Source organism: Sus scrofa, chromosome 3, assembly GCF_000003025.6.
Source record: "Sus scrofa isolate TJ Tabasco breed Duroc chromosome 3, Sscrofa11.1, whole genome shotgun sequence".
Lineage (NCBI taxonomy): Eukaryota > Metazoa > Chordata > Mammalia > Artiodactyla > Suidae > Sus > Sus scrofa.
This window is the reverse complement of record NC_010445.4, coordinates 57,167,633-57,186,758: the sequence shown is the minus strand read 5'-3', so window position 1 is coordinate 57,186,758 and position 19,126 is coordinate 57,167,633. Positions and strand designations below refer to the sequence as shown.

Genomic DNA, 19,126 nt, shown 5'->3' with positions numbered 1-19,126 from the left:
CCCAGACAGTTCAGTGGCAGTAGTCAGGATGATTTACCCTGAAAATCATCAGGCTGGAGGCGAGGGTTTTTACTGTTTGCAAGCTCTAGAAGCTCCTCCCACAGTGATACTGCCCTGAACACAAACTCCCTGCCTGGGGCCCAGTTGCCAAGGTCAGCTTCTTGGGACTGGGAGCTGATGCTCTGAGTCCATGTGAAAGCAGCTGTGGGAGGGCTCAGGGGGTATATGGCAGCTGAGAGCTCTGGGCCATGAGCATCTGGGATGCAGCTCAGGTTCCTCTATATAGCCGCATCAGCTGCACAGCCTCATCCTGGCAGAAGCAGCAGGGACACTTAGTGGGTCCTGTGTCCTGTAGCAACCAGGGATGTGACAGGAGGCTGAGGGAAGGGGAAACGCAATCCTCCCGTTCCTACATTGGACAGTTAAATGCACCCAATGTAATAACAATAAATACACTAATGTGTGGCAAGAAAGTTAACCATATTACAAATGAACCATGAGTGGCACATAATTCTCAATGTAACATTTGTAACATTGGTGAATTATACTTTTCCATCTATCAGTTTCTTCCTTCCTTAATCTGTACAGATCCACTTTCTTAACATACTTGAGAAAGTATTCCACACGTGCTATCCTCAGGTGACTCGGCATGAGAATTATTTGTTAGAGACTTTAACTTTTGTTTATTAATATAGGTTGTTTACAATGTACAACAAATACAAGGTTTCAATGCCAGAGCCTATGATTTGCCTTAATTACATGTTTTTTAGCAAAAGGGAGGTTCTTTCAGTTTTAAAATGGGTCTTAAAATAAACTACAATCATGAATAAAGGAGAAAATAAAGTTACTCCATTTACCCCAGGATATCTAGAATGATAGGAGACTTGTAAAAACTCCCTGATGGGAAGCAAATGAGGACCATCTAACTTAATAGTGTTGTAGGTCTGACACATGTGGTGGCATATTGTCATAAGGGAAAGTTTCAAACAATAAATAAATGCATTTTTAATGCAAAATGATCATTAATGAAAATAAATGAAATAATATATTTTAGTGGAAAATGTAAAGAGCGTATAAATTCCTGCATTGAATAAATTCTGTAAATATACCAGTTATACTACTGTTCCAAAGTGACGTATGATTGAATAATGTGCCCTGTCATTTATATGCCATGATAGAGCATTATAGATGGAAAAAGAAGCACTGAAGGAATGAAACACCTGATCTATTTTTTCTGCTTAAGAATATAAAATACTTTAGAAATGAGAAAAAAGAATTTTATGGCAAATGAAATGAACGCTTCAATGTGTCAATTCCATTAGGTCTGAAGTTGTGTTGAGAATATCCATAGGAATAAGCAGACTGGAGCCCTCAAATTGTGAAACCTAAGGCACTTATTCAATTATTTGCTAACACTAATGCCTTGTTGAAATGCAGAGTTTCTGGAAGGCCCTGGGAGAAGGCAAGTGAAGGTGGGAAAACTGGGGACTGAATGATGCTGTGGTCATCTGAGACCAAAGTGAGTGACTATCTAGTGACCTGGAGCTTCCTCTTTGGGTGAGAGGAGACATAAACCAAAGGTACAGAGCATCAGCAGGCCAGCTCCTGGTGAAGAAAACTGGAGCTACAGAACAATGGACATGCATACGATATATAATACATGTGTATGTAAATAAAAATACAAATATGCATGTGTTCTGCATGAGGGAGAAGGTATCCTCCCCTTCGGGACAGCAGGATGGCCCTTGAGGGCACTATGTGAAGTGAGTGATGTCAGACAGCCAAGGAAAACACTGTCAGATATCACTTCTATGTGGAACCCAAAACAGCCCAGCTCTTGAGAACAGATGAGAATGGGGGGGACCAGAAGCTGGGCTGGGGCCTATGGGGTCCTGTTGATTAAGGGCAAAAGCCTGGACCTTGTAGACTCAAAATTCTGGGGAGGGAATGCCCAGCAGAGGGGTCATAGTCAACAGTACTGGCTTAGGAGGTTCGCAGCTGCCAAGAGACCAGATCTTCATTGTTTCCTCCACAAAACGGAAATGATAACTACGTCATGGGATAGAGGAGTCTGGTTATGCTACAGTGACAACCATATTGGGACATATAACTCTATCAAATGAAATGTTTGGCACCTTAAACTCGACAATTATGATATGTCAATTCCTTCAGCTCCCCCTTGCCAACATGCAGTCGGTTCTCAATCCATAACAGAGAGATGTTTCAAAATGGGTCATGTTTCCCCTTTGCTCAAAACTTGCACTAGATTCCACTTCACACAGAGCAAAAGCCCAAGTCCTCGCAGTGCCCATGAGACTGCACCTGATCTGGACACTCCCTGGCATGCCCTGACCCCTCTGCTCGGCACCAGCCTCTGACTCCCTGGCACCCAGCCTCCCTGGTGTCCTGGCTCTGCCTGGAAGGAGCCACACCATCTGGACATCCCAGCTTTGCTCCTGATGGTCTGTCTCTCAGCAGGCAGAGCTTGTCTGCAGATGCCCAGTGGGGTGACTCTCAGCCCATCAAGTCAGCTCCAAGGTCCTCTGTTCAGTCCCTTCAGTCTATTCAACTAAACCCAGAGACTGGGCAGTCGATAAACTCCAGTCATTTACTTCTCAGGATTGTTGGAGGCTGTAGTTTGTGGATCATTCTGACAGTGAGTGTGGTTGGTGAGGGGCACCGGTCCTATCCTCATATGGAGGAAGGGACCAGGGACCCCTAGAGGTGTCTTTTTAAGAGCATGAATCCCAATGCAAAGGAGGGCCCCAAGGGAGGGACCTAAGCACCTCCCTCTATAACATCTCTACCTTGAGTCGTTGAATTTCAGTGTATGGCAGAATTGGCACAACATTGGAATCCAAACATCCTTTAATAAAAATAATTCTTAATCTGTCAGTAAAGACTTTCAACACCAAATTAAAAAAGAAATTCAGTGTATGAGTTTTGGGGGTACCCAAGCACACGGGCTCTGGCACCTGCTCTGTGGTCATGCCATCCTGCATTCATAGCACACTCTGCTCCACACTCTTGTTCCAGGGAGTCCTCATCTTCCAATGTACTAGAAAACATACTGCTTCATGATGTTCACACTTCTAGTCTGACTCCCTCTCACTGAACTGAAACTCCACAGGGTGAAGGACCTTTCCTTTGTCAGTTGTCTGCACTGATGTATCTCTGTGCAATTGAAGAGAACATAGTGAAAATTGCTGCTAAATGCACATGGTTGTATGAGTGTTGTTCATTCTAATTAGGAAAGAAAATAACTACACACAAGGTCAAATTAAGATACAGTTGTGGCATTAAATTGTGTTCTGCTACCACCCTATAGTAAGTGGACAAGGGGATGAAGGGCTAAGGAAGAGATCCCAGATCTGACAGCAGGAACCTGGTATGTCCAGAATCAGCCGGAGTGAAGACCAGAAGTGAAAGAAACCCACACAACACCCCCTTTTATGTGGCAGGTGCAGGCACCACTTGACTGCCTTCTTCCTCCCAGGGGAAATGTGTGATTACAAGCTACAGGGGGAGTAAGGCAGTTTGGCTCCTTAGGTACCTGGGAAACCAGTGAATAGCAGGCCCCTCACTGCCCCTTGGATCATCCATCACTAGCGGTGACCTGAGCAGGTACCTAGGAGGCCAGTCATGTGCACAGGGTGTTGGTGGGGCAGGGGATGGACAGAGAGCAGAGAACAGCCACCTTGAGGAGCCTGACCACACAATCCACCCTTGCCTGCCCAGAAAGACCCTTGCAATCTTGGTCTGCCCTTCTTCTGTGACTCCACTGAGGTCAGATGTGCAGGTGGCATGGAAACCAGTTACCACAAATGCAGTAGAGACAGAAGGGAAGGCCACCCCTGGTTTCCCAAACCCAGAGCCACCCCTGTGGGTGGGAGGAAACTTCTGGTTAATTTTCCAGTACTCTGCTCCTGTAATCTGTTACTTTTTACACTGGACATTAGAGCGTTAAGAGACCTCCCAGAGACCCCTCAGTGCCAAGTCTCTTTGTCCTCATTACCAGTTTCAGGACAAACACCCAAATGGCTCATGTCCTTCTTGGGCTGTTGGTTTAGTGACATGAGCAGCCCTGAGTAGCTAAGGGAAAGATTTCTCTCCCAGGTCCATAGAACCATGACTGTGCCCATAACCTGAGCATGCCTTCTTGGAGAACAAAGATATTTGCAACTGAGAGATCAAGTTCAAGGACAGTAAGAAAGGTTTTGCAAGGGTGATATTCATATGAGGTACTCCTATTTCTGCATTTTGCATCTTGAAGCTTTGTATTCCAGTAATAATAAAAATGGTACCAAAAAACAGCTAGTTAGTATCAACTCTGACTGTAACCAATTCTCTAAGAGGATATTCCAGTGTTCAGGCTGGTTGTATCTGGTGGAGGTAAACTCTATGCACAATGTAAGCAGAGAATCAAGGCTTCTCTGGAGCAAGAGGATGCCTATAGCCTGGGGGCAGCATTTCAGGGAGCTCTGGAAAAGCACTCCTGGATGGAGAGGAAATGTCAGTAGACATGTGATATTGGTGATGGGGGGAGGAACATGCAACCGTGCACACGTGTTTAGAGAAGGTTGCTGCTGGTCTTATGACGGTTTATGCTAATCACAAGGAGCAGACGTTACCATGAAGGATTTAAGTGCCTTTCTAGATATGAGGAGATGCAAAAACCGGGCTCATAAAAATTTCTCCTCTAAATATCCACTATCTGAAGACCTGTTCTGGTAGATTTCCCAGAGCGCAGAGTGGCTCACTCCTGATCTCCACTCAGAGCACGGTTCAGGGGGATTCAGGGTCGGCAGCTGCAGTGACTCATGATTCAGTCCATGGAGAGGCAGATGGCAAGTGCCCATCTCCAGTTCACCGATTGTAGAAAAGGACCAATGAATTCTCTCCCGTCCCTGTTGTTGAGATACCATGATGCCGAATAGGGGTTTTGTGAGCACAGGTGTGGGTGCTGGCAGAACATGGCAGATAAGAGAGGCAAGTGGACCCAGACAAGGAGCCCAGGGCAGTGACCACAAATGACTCTCCCTTCCTGATGCAGGGAGTGCATGTCCTAAAGGTGGCCAGATGGTGCCCCAGGTTCTGAAGCCAGGGTGACAGTTTAGGGACCAGATGAGTCTCTGCCTTTGTCCTGTGGAGCAATTCCCTGAGGGAAAAGCCATACAGGTTGAGGTGAGGGCACATCCAGGCTGTGGAGCTCCTTCCTGGCCACTTGGGCCAGGTGATGCATGACCTCATTGAACAAGCACTGGGGTGTTCAGGAAACTGACATCCACAGAGCTGGTCACCTTGGCTCTCTGATCACTGAGCGCTTCCAGCCAAGGAGACATCAGTGACTGACCATGTTCATAGAGCACAGAGGTCCTTACACTAAGCCCAGTCCCAGAGATCCACCCCATACAATCAGCTTGGGATTCTTCAGCACCAATCGCCCAGGTTTTCCAGTCTCCTGAGCCTTTCACCAAACCATTACCCACTGCCCTTGAGTCAGTGAAGATCTCTGACTCAGGTTGTCTCACTGTGTGTTAAAGTGGGTTGGACACAGGACTCCATGTCCTGCCACTGAAAATACTTTCCTCTCAGGTGTACTAGATCCACTACTCTTAAAAGGGATTTAAGGCCTTGAACATCTACTTTGAAGGGATGGTAACATATCCTACATGAATTAAAGTTTCATTACTTTCTCTCCAGGTCACGAGGCTATGGAGCATCCACAGGACTCTAGAGATGGAGGAGCAGGAAAAGGCAGCCTTGCAGCAAGGTTAGATTCCATGTGATTCTGAGTAGCCTCTGTATGTGCCTCAGGACATCTGGGCCTTGGGAACTTCATCAAGGTCCAGCCTGTGTGTCCCCTTATACCCAATGACAAAGGCTGCTGTGCATGCATAGAGTTATGTCCTGGTGCCTCACATGCCATTCAGCTCATAACAGCAGCTCAGGTCACATGCCCAGCTCATGACACCTAGACAGCATGTAGTCTCTGCTAGGGGTTAATGACAACCCGGGAGCACTGTGTGTCTTCTGCTGAGCAGTTACCCTGTTCTTGCTCCAATACCCCTGGTGGTCTGTCTCCATGGGGCTTTCTGTAGCCTCCATGCACTCTCCCCACCTGGGACAGGAACTTGAAAGGTCATTTTACACCTAGGACATATGTTCAAATGCAGGTGGACTCACTGCAGAGTCCCTTTCTCTTCTGGAACTCATGCTAAAGGGCCTCCTTCCAGATCAGTTAATACATGATTCAGAATAACCCACTCTAAAATGTGTATATATTGACTTCCAAATCTGCATAGAAATGTGTGCTGTAATTATGTTAAATTATGTCTTCAGTTTGGAGATTATTGTATCATTCCTCAGACCAGATGAATTCCAGAATAATTTTCCAGCACCATGCTAGAAACCGTTGCTAAAAATAGATATTTTGGGCCTCTATATTCAGCCACTGAACACAAGGTTTCAAGGGGAATTTGAATTTGAATTATGCAAGCTCTAGTAATGATTTTTTAAATCAAGAACAATGTTAAGCAATATATATTTTAAAATGTTCTGTAACTTTCTCCTCACCTCTTCTCTTCAGGGCTCTAATTATACATAATGTTGGAAGCTGTTCCACGGCTCATTAGTGGATGTTAATTTTTTTGTTTTTCTTTGAAAGGCTGCACCCAGGGCACATGGAGGACCCCAGACTAGGGGTCTAATCAAAGCCATAGCTGCCAGCCTACACAACAGCCACAGCAACATCAGATCTGAGCCGTGTCTGCAACCTACATAGCAGCTCACAAGCAATGCCAATCTTTAGTCCACTGAGCAAGACCAGGGATCCAACCTGCATCCTCATGGATGCTAGTCAGTTTTGTTAACTTATTACCCATGACCAGAACTCTGAATGTTCATTTTTTTAATATTTTTATCACCATTTTTGATATTGCCTATTTTCTCCAATCTGTGACATTAATCTATACTTCTGCAATAATTAAATTTTTGGCAGCACCCGAGGCAAATGAAGTTCCCAGACCATGGACTGAATGTGCAGCAATGACCTGAGAAACTGTAGTGACAACACTGGATCATTACCCCTCTGTTGCCCAAGAGAACTCCAGCATCATCTATGATCTTCATCTGAAGCTCTTAACTCTATGGAGTCCTGCTTGTATACACTTTGTGTGAAAAGAGCAAACAGCATTGAGTGTGGGGCTACTTTGCTCCATTCCTGAGGCAAAGCCATTCAGAACACCCAGCCTGTGCCCATAAATGATGCGGGGTCTGCTTTGGCTGGTGGAGCCCCAGATAACCCTAGTCTGTGTGAGCACGGAATGCTGTGAATTTTCCTGTCAGACTTTCAGACAGACATTTCCCCAACCCTGCTAGGCTCTTCCCACATGTGCACTGCTCAGTCCAGCAGGAATCCGGAGGGAAATTATGCAGATATCCTGGTTCTGTGTTTGGGCAAAGAATGCGTCACACCAAGGACATCAGATTATCAGATTGCAGAGGAATGGTCTTGAGCCTCAATTAGAACTCCAGATACACAATGCAGGGAGTTTATTAAATTCTCTGAAGTTTTTGAAATGCATCATCCCTGATATTCCTGCTCTTCGAAGGAGATGGAGCAAGATGATGGGGAACTTTAAGGGAGGAAAACAAATCCTCTCCTTACAGGACAGTGTGCTGGGTCCATCCTATGGTCTCCAGGGAGAAGCGTGTTTTCTGCAGCACATGTGTGCTGCCTGCTCTGACCTGAGTCCCCAGGGCACAGCCCCTGGGTTTTCACGGGGACCAGCCCCCCCTACAGCTGTGCCCAGCCCTTCCCTCCCCCTGCTGATTTGCATGTTCCCAGAGCACAGCCCACCACCCTGGACACTTACTAAGAGTCTGGGCCCACCCTGGGCAGGAGGCAGTAGTGCTCAGGAACCAGCATGGACATGAGGGCCCCCATGCACCTCCTTGGCCTCCTGCTGCTCTGGTTCCAAGGTGAGGAGGGAGACCCCCTGAATGACTCCCACTGCTGACTCCTGCCCCTCATCCCTGCTCACTCTGGGACCCCTGAGTGTCTCTGTGTGTCTGGGACATGGGAGCATCCCCTCAGCCACTGTGCTCAGTACCTCTGGGCTCTTCAAGGCTTGATAACAAGAATATGTGTGGTTTTTGTTTCCCCTCTCAGGTGCCAGTTGTGCCATCCGGGTGACCCAGTCTCCAGCCTCCCTGGGTGCATCTCTCAGAGACACAGTCTCCATCACTTGCCGGGCCAGTCAGAGTGTTAGCAGCGAATTAGCCTGGTATCAACAACAACCAGGGAAGGCTCCTAAACTCTTGATCCATGCTGCATCCACTTTGCAAAGTGGGGTCCCTTCCCAGTTCAGGGGCAGTGGATCTGGCACCGATTTCACCCTCACCATCAGTGGCCTGCAGACTGAAGATGTTAGAACTTATTACTGTCAGCAGTAATACAGTGCACCTCCCACAGAGTTACAAGCCAGCACAACCCCCCCCCAGGGAAGCAGACGTGTGAAGCTGGGCTGCCCCAGCTGCTCATGGTGCCTACATCTGCTGAGAGCATTTCTCAGACCACCTTATGAAGGTCACTGCAAGTTTTGGTAGAAGGGACAGGAACCCTCTTAGATGCCCTAACTTTCTCTCCCCTTCTTCAGACCCTGCAGCACAGATGTGACAATGCCTCTCCTGAGAAATAAATTCATAAATGATTACCTTTGAGTCATCTTGTTTGTGATGTCTTGGTCCACTTAGCAGGTGAAAATATTCTTGATAGTCCAAGAAGGACTTTCTTAAGAGATATCAATTTTTTAGAGAAATCTTTGTTGTACAGTGTGCGCAGATTTCATCTAGATACTGTTTTCAAGTTTGGGGGAAAACCATGGCAAGACCCTCCACTGAAGAAGCCACCAGCTTGTCTCCACAGGGGCTGTACCACGTTGCATTCCCACAAGCAATGAATAAGAGTTTCTGTTGTTCCACATCCTTGCAGCATTGAGTGTGGTCACTGTTTTGGATTTAGGCCATGCTGAAAAGTGTGCAGTGGTATCTATTTTTTTTTAAATATTCATTTCCTGATGACATAGGATGTGGAACATCTCTTCCTGTGCTTACTTATCACTTGTCTGTCTCTTGGGTGAACTGTCCAGAATGTTCTTTGGCTCAGTTGTGGGCAGGTTGTTTATTCCCATGTTCTTCGGTTTTTACAAGGTTTGTTTTGTGAGTGTGTCTGTGTGTTTTGGATTATCAGTCTTTTATCCCTTGGGTATTTTGTGATTTGTCTCTGTTGGTGTTTCTTGTCAGGTCTTATTTTAAAACAGTGAAGAAAAGTTTAAACTACTTGGGGGTAAGTTCATCTGGGAAGCACAGCCTAGAAATGAGGTCTTCTCTGCTCTCCCCCAGAAGCCAGAGCATATCTGACTGCAGGTGCTGGCTGCCTACACTTCTGCATACTCTGCTCACCCAGAATAATGTCTGCTTTTGCCTCCATTTACTGTAGCAGACAGCAGTGGATCAGACTCACTGGGGGACTGTGGATGACAATGACCTGTTCCAACCTGAGGAAGGCAGTGACTGTTCCCTGTATTTGCAGTTGCCTTACTTGCTGGCCAGAAATATCTCTGGAGTTTTTCTTAGGGCTTTATCCAGGAGATTCCACATAATAAAGCATTTGGCCCCCACATGGAGTACAAGTAGAGGCCATAGGAGAACTTTGTAAAAAACAATAAACAATATTGCTAAAAATTTGCAACCCATTAAGAAACAAATTCTAAGAAATATCTATCACTTCCTGAAACTGAAAAACATTAGGAAACTAGCACATCAGGATATGAGCAGAAAATTCTTCGACATAGTCCTTAAAAATATTTCCACAAAAGAATAATGGGGTCAGACAGTGTAATAGATAAACACTAGCTTATATAAAATAAATGCCTTTTCTGAATTATACACACTGTGAGAAAATACAAGAGCAGCACATGCTTCTTAATTTGTTCTGTGAACCTCAACTGCAAAACCAAAGACAGAGCAAAGTAGAAAAAGTATGCTCCCCTCTGCCTTTGAACATAGGTGTAGACATTTGAGAGAAAATACGGGCAAACCAAAACTGGAAATATATAAATGAGATAATACACTATGAAAATTGGCTTTTATTTAAAAACTCAAGTTGGGTTTTATAAAATGGTTATGTAATTTCCCAAATTGAAAGATGAAGGGCAAAAAAAAAAATGATTCCCTCAATAGACACATTACAAAGTATAGAGTAGTGAGTTCCCATCATGGCTCAGTGAAAACAAAACTGACTGCTATCCATGAGGATGCATGTTCAATCCCTGGCCTAGCTCAGTGGGTAAAGGATTGATTATTGTCGTGATGTCACAGATGCAGCTCAGAACCGAGTTGCCATGGCTGTGGTATAAGTCAGCCGCTGTAGCTCCAATTTGACCCCTAGCCTGGGAACTTCCATATGCTGTGGGTGCAGACCTAAAAATAAAAAAAAATTATAGAGTAAAATTCAGTATCTGCTAGTGATAAAAATACTGAGAAAGGGAGGAATAAGAAGCAATGCATACCTTAATAAAGGATCTGGAAAATAATACACTAACCATCACGCCACTCAAGGGATGGAAAAAAAATTTTTTTAGGCTTGCCTTGGTCATATAGGCATAAGTTCCCATAGAAGAACAAGAGCTGTGTAAATCAGAATTCATAAAAAAAATCCTCAGTAGACCATAAAAAATGGACAATAAAGTAAAGGAAATTACTCACAGCACAACCTTACAGAAACACTAGAAGCAGAGGATACTCTGACCTCATGCTCTATGTCAATGGAGAAAAGAATAACCCAGATTGACGATGTTGACAGCCTGACTCAGAGTAAGTGAGGATCCTGGGGGATTAGGGGAAGAGAGTTCATTGCAGCAGTGACAGAGAAGGCTATGGAGCCAAGAGGGGGAGCAATAGGCTGCACCCTAGGAGGCAATAGTCACTTCCCAGAAGGAAGCAAAAGGGCAAAAAATGGAACCAGTAGAAAAACCTGCATGCAGTCCCCCAGAGAAAGGACAGCTGGGGCCTGGGGAATCTGGTAGCTCAGAGAGCGAAGTTGTGGAAATCAGCTCAAGATATGCATCCTCTGGAAACCATAGAGCACCAAAGAGTCAGAAGACACAGCACCAAGCTTTATGATTGATGCACTTTCTTGTAGTGGATACAGACTGGGTGTTGGTATAAAGAAACCACATCAGCAACCTAAGTGCCTCCTTGCTCCTAAAGAAACAATCTCCTGCTGATCAGGAAATAGCTATTCCAACACATCATCGAATGAACAAATGCATTCATTCTCAAGGGTAGGCTCCTATTAAGGAGAAAATGAAAGTTGAATACTGAAATTCTTTGGGTGGCAGAACACTTTTAAAACACTATGGAGGGCTTCTGATTGTGGCTCAGTGACTTAATAACCAGACTTGTCTCTGTGGAGGTGCTGGTTTAATCCCCTGCCTGGTGCAGTGGGTTAAAGATCCAGCATTGCTCCAGCTCCTACTCCATCCCTGGCCTGGAAAATTCCATATGCCACTGAGGAGCCCCAACAAGGGAAATTTTTTTTAAAATCTACAGAAAAGAAAAACTGTCACACCATTCTTTTAGAATGACTAATGTATAATTAACCAAGTTAAATGCAGATACAAAATAACACCCAGAAATCCAAAATCTGCATGTTCAGAAAAGACATGTTCAAATAGGTATAGAGTGCAGAAGGGCAGCAACACAAACTCAAGAAAAAAAGATAAAGTGAAACTACCACCCTGAAAATAACAAACAAAATGAGGAGTTGTCCAAGGAGTATAGAAATGACTGAGGGAAGAGGATGCAAAAAAAAAAAAAAAAAAAAAAGAATGATTGGGAGGAAGAGAGCCAGGATCATTCACATCCAACAGGTAAGGTGAGATCAGGTGCCATGAATACTAATGCAGAAGGCAGGACTGAGCAGCTCAGCATTCCTTGAAAGTCTCATGGAACAGGCAGGACCGCTCCTTAGGCCGTTTTATACACTCACATTGACATTAAAAATTCCCTAAATGGATGTACTGAAAGGCCCATCACACTCTTTTGAAAACAGAAAGAGAATGTCAACTTCGAGATGTATGATGAAAATGTAGTAGACCACAAATAAAAATATTAGATTATAAAGATAAAATACTAGCAAAATGAACTACCCAAAATGTTCAAGATAACTCTGTTGGATTTGACAACAACATACAAATTACATGTGCATGCTTTTACGTTAATATTTCCTGTAGTCATTAAAAATTTCCTTTAGACATTAGCACTCTGAGTGTTAGGAAGTAGGAAAAAAACAAAGGGAAAATATTCTTAAGAAGTTACGGAAAGAAAATGGTAACATTGTGTTGTATAACTCCTATTCAGCAGTTATAGCTATTAATTTGAATTTGACACATAAAATCAACAATATTCATTGACGTGTCTGTTCATGTACTTTTTCAATTAAATTTTGTTTTAAACTAAATCTGATTCTCAATCAGTAAATTTGAGGTTCTGTCTTTTTTAAAAAAAATTAAATAAAAACTCTGGTATATCTTCTAACTTTTTAGAACATTCAAAAATCTATATTTTCAATTCTATGTATATATTTTGTATACCTCAATTTATGCCCACACTATTATGCTGCCATTATTGAAATGAAAAGTTAAAGAAACAAAAAAAGAGTTTAATAAAGGAAATAAGACTCTGATATGTGTTACGTATTTCTTTTTATTCATAGTTTATGGCCCCACCTGGAGCACATGGAAATGCTTGGGCCAGGGATGGAACCCATGGCTCCACAGGGACCCAGTGCAGCCAGATTCTTAACCCACTAGCCCACAGCCGGAAATCCTATGTATTTCTAATCTAATGAATAATGAGTTATGACTTTAAAATGAGTGTTTCACGGCTATAGGTCTGTATCAAAATGCCAGTTCTCTGGTATGACTGGATTCCCTTAAGAGCTGTGTCTGGACCATAAAAAGAAAGACAGCCACCTCCTAGTGGCTAAAAGAGGAACAATGGAGCAGCCCCTGGACCTGCCAATAGGGAGAGGAGGCATGTGAGATGAGGGCTTATGCTCTATTATCTAAAAAGAGAAAGAGAGGACACATTCCAAAATAGGAAGATATTATAACTCTATGCCTTAAATTAAAAAAAATCAATAGGTCTGGTCCTCAGGGTTGATGGTAATTTACAGTCAAGCTTTTTCCCACCTGGGCAGCTCCCCAGATTTCTACTAAGAAGAGCAGCTCTGGGGGCTCATATGTGTCATCATGGTGACGATGATCCTCATGAGGTCCAGTGAGTCCAGAGGGTTTATTAATGTAGCTGATTAGAAATGATTTCCAAAAGAAAACCTTTTGGATCACATTGACTGATGATTTAAATGTTTGATACATTTTTAAGTAGCATTGATTACTGTTTTTAATTTTTAAAATCTTACTTAATTAAGACTAGAAAGATTCAGTACATAGAGATGTAATAGAGCTTCTTCTTCAAAAAGGATTACCCGTGAGCACAAGCGGGGGAGCAATGAAAGATCTTCCTGAGACTGTAAGGGGGTAAGGAGAAGTGACATCTGCTCTCATGAATGTCAAGATAATGAGTGAAAATGATGAGAAACATGAGACCATAATTTCTCTTGGTTCAAATGTGACTGCCTCCACCCACCTGCTCTTTCCCCTCTACTGCCCCCACCAGGGGATTTGCATGCTGTCCCCTAGAGAGGACCTGCCCTGGCCAGCCTGACATAAAAGGGCAGTTCTAGTCTGGATTGAACTGATCACGGCTCATCTGTTCACAGCTGACCATGAGGTTCCCTGCTCAGCTCCTGGGGCTCCTCCTGCTCTGGGTCCCAGGTGAGGATGGAGGGGAGATGAGAAGGGGAAGGGGGTGCTGTGGGGGCAGCACTGCTTTTCATGTGTAATTGCCCACAAGTTAGCTTCACACCTTAGCCTCAGCAAAGGGAATGTGATATTTAACAAAATAGAATTAAGGAAAAATATGGAAGAAAAAAGTATCCATCCTGTGGTGAAGAGGGAGGCATAGGAACTGTGGCAAGTGGACTTGACCTCTAGAGAGCTCCTCATACATTGTAAATCTTGGGTTCTTCTGAAATTGAATATTTTGCATATAAATCAAAATCAAAAATAACCTAGCATGAAGTAAATAACAAATAGAAAATTGTGAAAATTACTCATGAACCTTGCTCAAAATATATTCTTTTCTCTTCCTCTTTCAGGATCCAGTGGGGCCATCGTGTTGACCCAGTCTCCACTCTCCCTGTCAGTCAGCCCTGGAGAGCCTGCCTCTATCTCCTGCAGGTCCAGTCAGAGCCTCCTACACAGTGATGGAGCCTCTCTATTGTATTGGTACCAGCAGAAACCAGGCCAGTCTCCAAGGCTCCTGATCTATTATGCTACCAACAGGGCCACTGGGGTCCCGGACAGGTTCACTGGCAGTGGATCAGGGACAGATTTCACCCTCAAAATCAGCAGGGTGGAGGCTGAGGATGTGGGAGTTTATTACTGCCAGCAAATTATACACTCTCCTCCCACAGTGATACAGCCCTTAGCAAAAACCCCTCTTCTGTGGGCCCAGCTGCACACATGTGTGAGTTGTCTGGGGAGCAGAGGGGCAGAAGCTCTGAGTCTGTGTAAGAGGCAGAAGAGAGAGAACCAGCAGCAGAGGGTGCAGCTGAGGCCTGTGGACCAGCAGAGCCTCAGCTCCTCCTCAGACCCCACATGTTAAGGCCCCATAAGCTCATGGCCTTGGTGTGATGTCCCCTTAGAAACAGGCCAGTGAGAGAAGTTCACTTCTGGGACAACCACAGCTCAGCTGAGTTCCCTTTTTACAGATCAGAATTTCTGCCTGGACCAAGTGAGAACTTAATCAGATGCAACTTTGGAAATAATAAAGAATAGCTTGGGGGGTGGGGGGATGTGCCTGGGCTGTGGGATGGAAATCCTGTGAAAGCAGATTGTTATGATCATCATACAACTACAGAAGTGATAAATTTATTTGAGTAATAAAAAAAAGTAAAAAAAAAAAAAAGAATATGCCTCCTGCTTGGTTTTCGTTTCTCAGGATTGCTTTGGCGATTCTGGGTCTTTTGTGGTTCCATATAAATGTTTGGATTGTTTGTTGTAGTTCTGTGAAAAATGTCCTGGGTCATTGGATAGGGATTGCATTGAATCTGGAGATGGCTTTGGGGAGTGTGGCCATTTTTACAATATTGATTTTCCCAATCCAGGAACATGGAATATCTTTCCATTTCTTTACATCTTCTTTGATTTCTTTGATTAAAGTTTTATAGTTCTCGGCATATAGGTCCTTTACCTCCTTGGTCAGGTGTCTTCCGAGGTATTTGATTTTGTGAGGTGCAATTTTAAAAGGTATTATATTTTTGTATTCCTTTTCTAATGTTTCATTGCTGGTATACAGAAATGCAACTGACTTCTGAATGTTCATCTTATATCCTGCCACTTTGCTGAATTTATTAATCAGTTCAAGGAGTTTTGGGGTTGAGTCCTTAGGGTTTTCTAGGTATAGTATCATATCATCTGCATACAGTGACAGTTTGATCTCTTCTCTTCCTATATGGATGCCTTTTATTTCTTTTGTTTGTCGAATTGCTGTGGCTAAGCCTTCCAAAACTACGTTGAAGAGCAGTGGTGAGAGTGGGCATCCCTGTCTTGTTCCAGATTTGAGTGAGAAGGCTTTCCGTTTTTCCCCATTGAGGATTATATTTGCTGTGGGGTTATCATAAATGACTTTGATTATATTCAGGAATGTTCCCTCTATACCCACTTTGGCGAGGGTCTTGATCATGAATGGATGTTGAACTTTGTCAAATGCTTTTTCTGCGTCTATTGAGATGATCTTATGATTTTTGACTTTTCTTTTGTTAATGTGGTGTATGATGTTGATTGATTTGCGTATGTTGAACCATCCTTATGAACCTGGGATGAACCCAACCTGGTCATGGTGTATAATTTTTTTGATATGTTGTTGGATTCGGTTGGCTAAGATTTTGTTGAGAATTTTTGCGTCTATATTCATCAATGACATTGGCTGATAGTTTTCTTTTTTTGGTGGTATCTCTGCCTGGTTTTGGAATGAGGGTGATGGTGGCCTCATAGAATGTCTTTGGGAGTATTCCTTCTTCTTCAACCTTTTGAAAGAGTTTAAGGAGGATGGGCACCAATTCCTCTTTATACGTTTGATAGAATTCACCTGTGAAGCCATCTGGTCCTGGACTTTTATTTGTAGGGAGTGATTTTATGACCTCTTCAATTTCATTTCTAGTGATGGGTCTGTTCAGTTGGTCTGTTTCTGCTTGATTCAGTTTTGGCAGGCTGTAAGATTCTAGAAAATTGTCCATTTCTTCCAGATTGTCAAAGTTGTTGCCATACAGTTGTTCATAGTATCCAGACTTCAAGAAATACTACAAAGCCACAGTCATCAAAACAGTGTGGTACTGGTATCAAAACAGACAGACAGACCAATGGAACAGAATAGAGAACCCAGAAATAACCCCTGACACCTAGGGTCAATTAATCTTTGACAAGGGAGGCAAGAGCATAAAATGGGAAAAAGAAAGTCTATTCAGCAAGCATTGCTGGGAAACCTGGACAGCTGCATGCAAAGCAATGAGACTAGAACACACCCTCACACCATGCACAAAAATAAACTCCAAATGGCTGAAAGACTTAAATATACGACAGGACACCATCAAACTCCTAGAAGAAAACATAGGCAAAACACTCTCTGACATCAACATCATGAATATTTTCTCAGGGCAGTCTCCCAAAGCAATAGAAATTAGAGCAAAAATAAACCCATGGGACCTCATCAAACTGAAAAGCTTCTGCACAGCAAAGGAAACCCAAAAGAAACCAAAAAGACAACTTACAGAATGGGAGAAAATAGTTTCAAATGATGCAACTGACAAGGGCTTAATCTCTAGAATATATAAGCAACTTATACAACAGCAAAAAAACCAATCAATCAATGGAGAAATGGGCAAAAGACCTGAATAGACATTTCTCCAAAGAAGATATACAGATGGCCAGCATACACATGCAAAAATGCTTAACATTGCTGATTATAAGAGAAATGCAAATCAAAACTACCATGAGGATAGACGACAAGATGGCGGAGGAGTAGGGGGACACGCTCGCCCTCTCCCACAAACACAACAAAAAAAGCACATCTACGGAATAAATGACTCACACAGAACAGCAACCAATCGCTGGCAGAGGAACCTAAACTCCAATAACGGCAAGAAGTTCGTGACATTATTGGGCAGAACGGGAGAAAAGAGGAGAGTGAGAGAAGGTGAATCCGAGCGGACGGGCGCTCCCGAAAGGGAACTGCAGAGGAGAAAGGGATCCCGCACCCTGGAAAGTCACCTACCAGGGGAAAGATCAAACGAACCGGAGGAATCTCCAGATGCAGAGAAGAGTGTAGCAGTAAGTTGGAGTACGGAAAAACCGATCAAGAACCCAACGGACCATCTGAACTACGGGCACAGTCACTAAAAATTGAGACGCCTGGGTGGGGGCTGGGCACCGAGACCTCGCCTCCGAAGGTTAGTCACCGAGAAAGGGCCGGGGGACGCCTGGGGGGGGTGGCTGGGCACCGAGACCTCAGCACCAGAGGTTAGTCCCCGAGAGGGGGCTGGGGGACGCCTGGGTGGGGGCTGGGCACCGAGACCTCGGCTCCAGAGGTTAGTCCCCAGGCTGGGGGGGCGGGGCAGAACGGAGACTGCTTGGGAGGTCTAGAAACCGGTCAAGTTTGACAGGGCAGAGACTGCCTGGGAGACTAGAAAACAAAGCTGTCGCAGAGGAAGCAAACAATACTCTAGGGGCGGGGAAGTGGAAAGCCGCATCAGAGGGAACCTGGGAGAAGAGCCTGGTCTGCGCCCGTGCTGGGGAGGGGAGAGAAGAAGGGGTGGGTTCCCATAGAATACCCCCCACCCCACAGCAAGCTTACAGGCCTGCTAGCTAGCTGAAAGATGTGCTTCCCAGTACATCCCCTCCCTCACCCCCGCCACTCACTATGCTCTCACTGGCTGCCTGCCATCCAGGAGGGCTGGCCTCAACAAGTGCCTGAAGCCTACCACCACAGGGGCTGTCCCTGCACAGGCCTGCTTGCCCTTTGGAGGGGCTACACCCCCGCAGAGCAGCACCAAACACCACCAGCCCCCGAGAAAAGGCCTGCAGCCCAGAAAAGCTAGAACAAGCTTAGCCAGGCTGTGAATAGATCTGCCTAATTGTCAGACAGATTTTCTGAGTCGGGTTGCCCCAGGGAGGAGCCTCTTGGGTTTCCAACGGCCCTGCTACCCGCCCAAGCCCCCAGGGGATGCTCTAGTGGACCAGCTGCATAGGACTGCCAGCTCCAGGCAGGACCCCCTGCAGTCCAGAAAAGCTGCAACAAGCCTGGCCGAGTCCGGAAAAGATCTCAGACGGTTTTTCTGAGTTGGGCTGCCCTGGGGAGGAGCCTCTTGGGTCTCCAACGGCCCTGCTACCCGCCCAAGCCCCCAGGGGGTGCTGCACACCCGTGAAATAACTGCTCAGCACCACCAGCCCCCTGGAAGAGCCCCTGCAGCACAGAAAAGCTGCAACAAGCTCGGCCAGACTGTGAAAAGATCCGCCTACATTCTCAGGCTGTCCTTCTGAGTTGGGCTACCCTAGGGAAGAGCCTCTTAGGTTCTCAGTGACCCAGATAGCTGCTCCAGCCGCCAGGGGTGCTGCACTCCTGAGGAACAGCTCGCCAGGACTGCCAACCCCCTGCAAGAACCCCACAGCCTAAAAACACCAGAGCAAGCTCTGCCTGACTGAGTGAAATCTGCTACCATCGTGGGGTGGACCTCCCAGTCCTGTCTGCCCTCAGGAAGTCCTCCTTTGCTTCAAAGAAACACTGTTAGCCCCATCAACACTCCAGAAAAGCCACACTGCCTCAAAAAAGATTGACCAACAACGCCAGCCCTCAGGAAATATTCCACAGCAGTGACAAGGCAAACACTGCCCGATCACGGAGAGTACAACTCCCTCAGGAGAAAGAAAACAACAAGCAA

General features: G+C 45.0%; 2 gene segments (V, D, J or C); both read left to right on the top strand.

Annotated features, from left to right (window-relative positions):
- On the top strand, positions 7,888-8,503 carry LOC110259981. The segment is given in 2 exon segments: positions 7,888-7,983; positions 8,174-8,503. Coding segments are annotated over 2 exon segments (339 nt in total).
- LOC110259982 lies at positions 13,856-14,988 on the top strand. The segment is given in 2 exon segments: positions 13,856-13,904; positions 14,288-14,988. Coding segments are annotated over 2 exon segments (558 nt in total).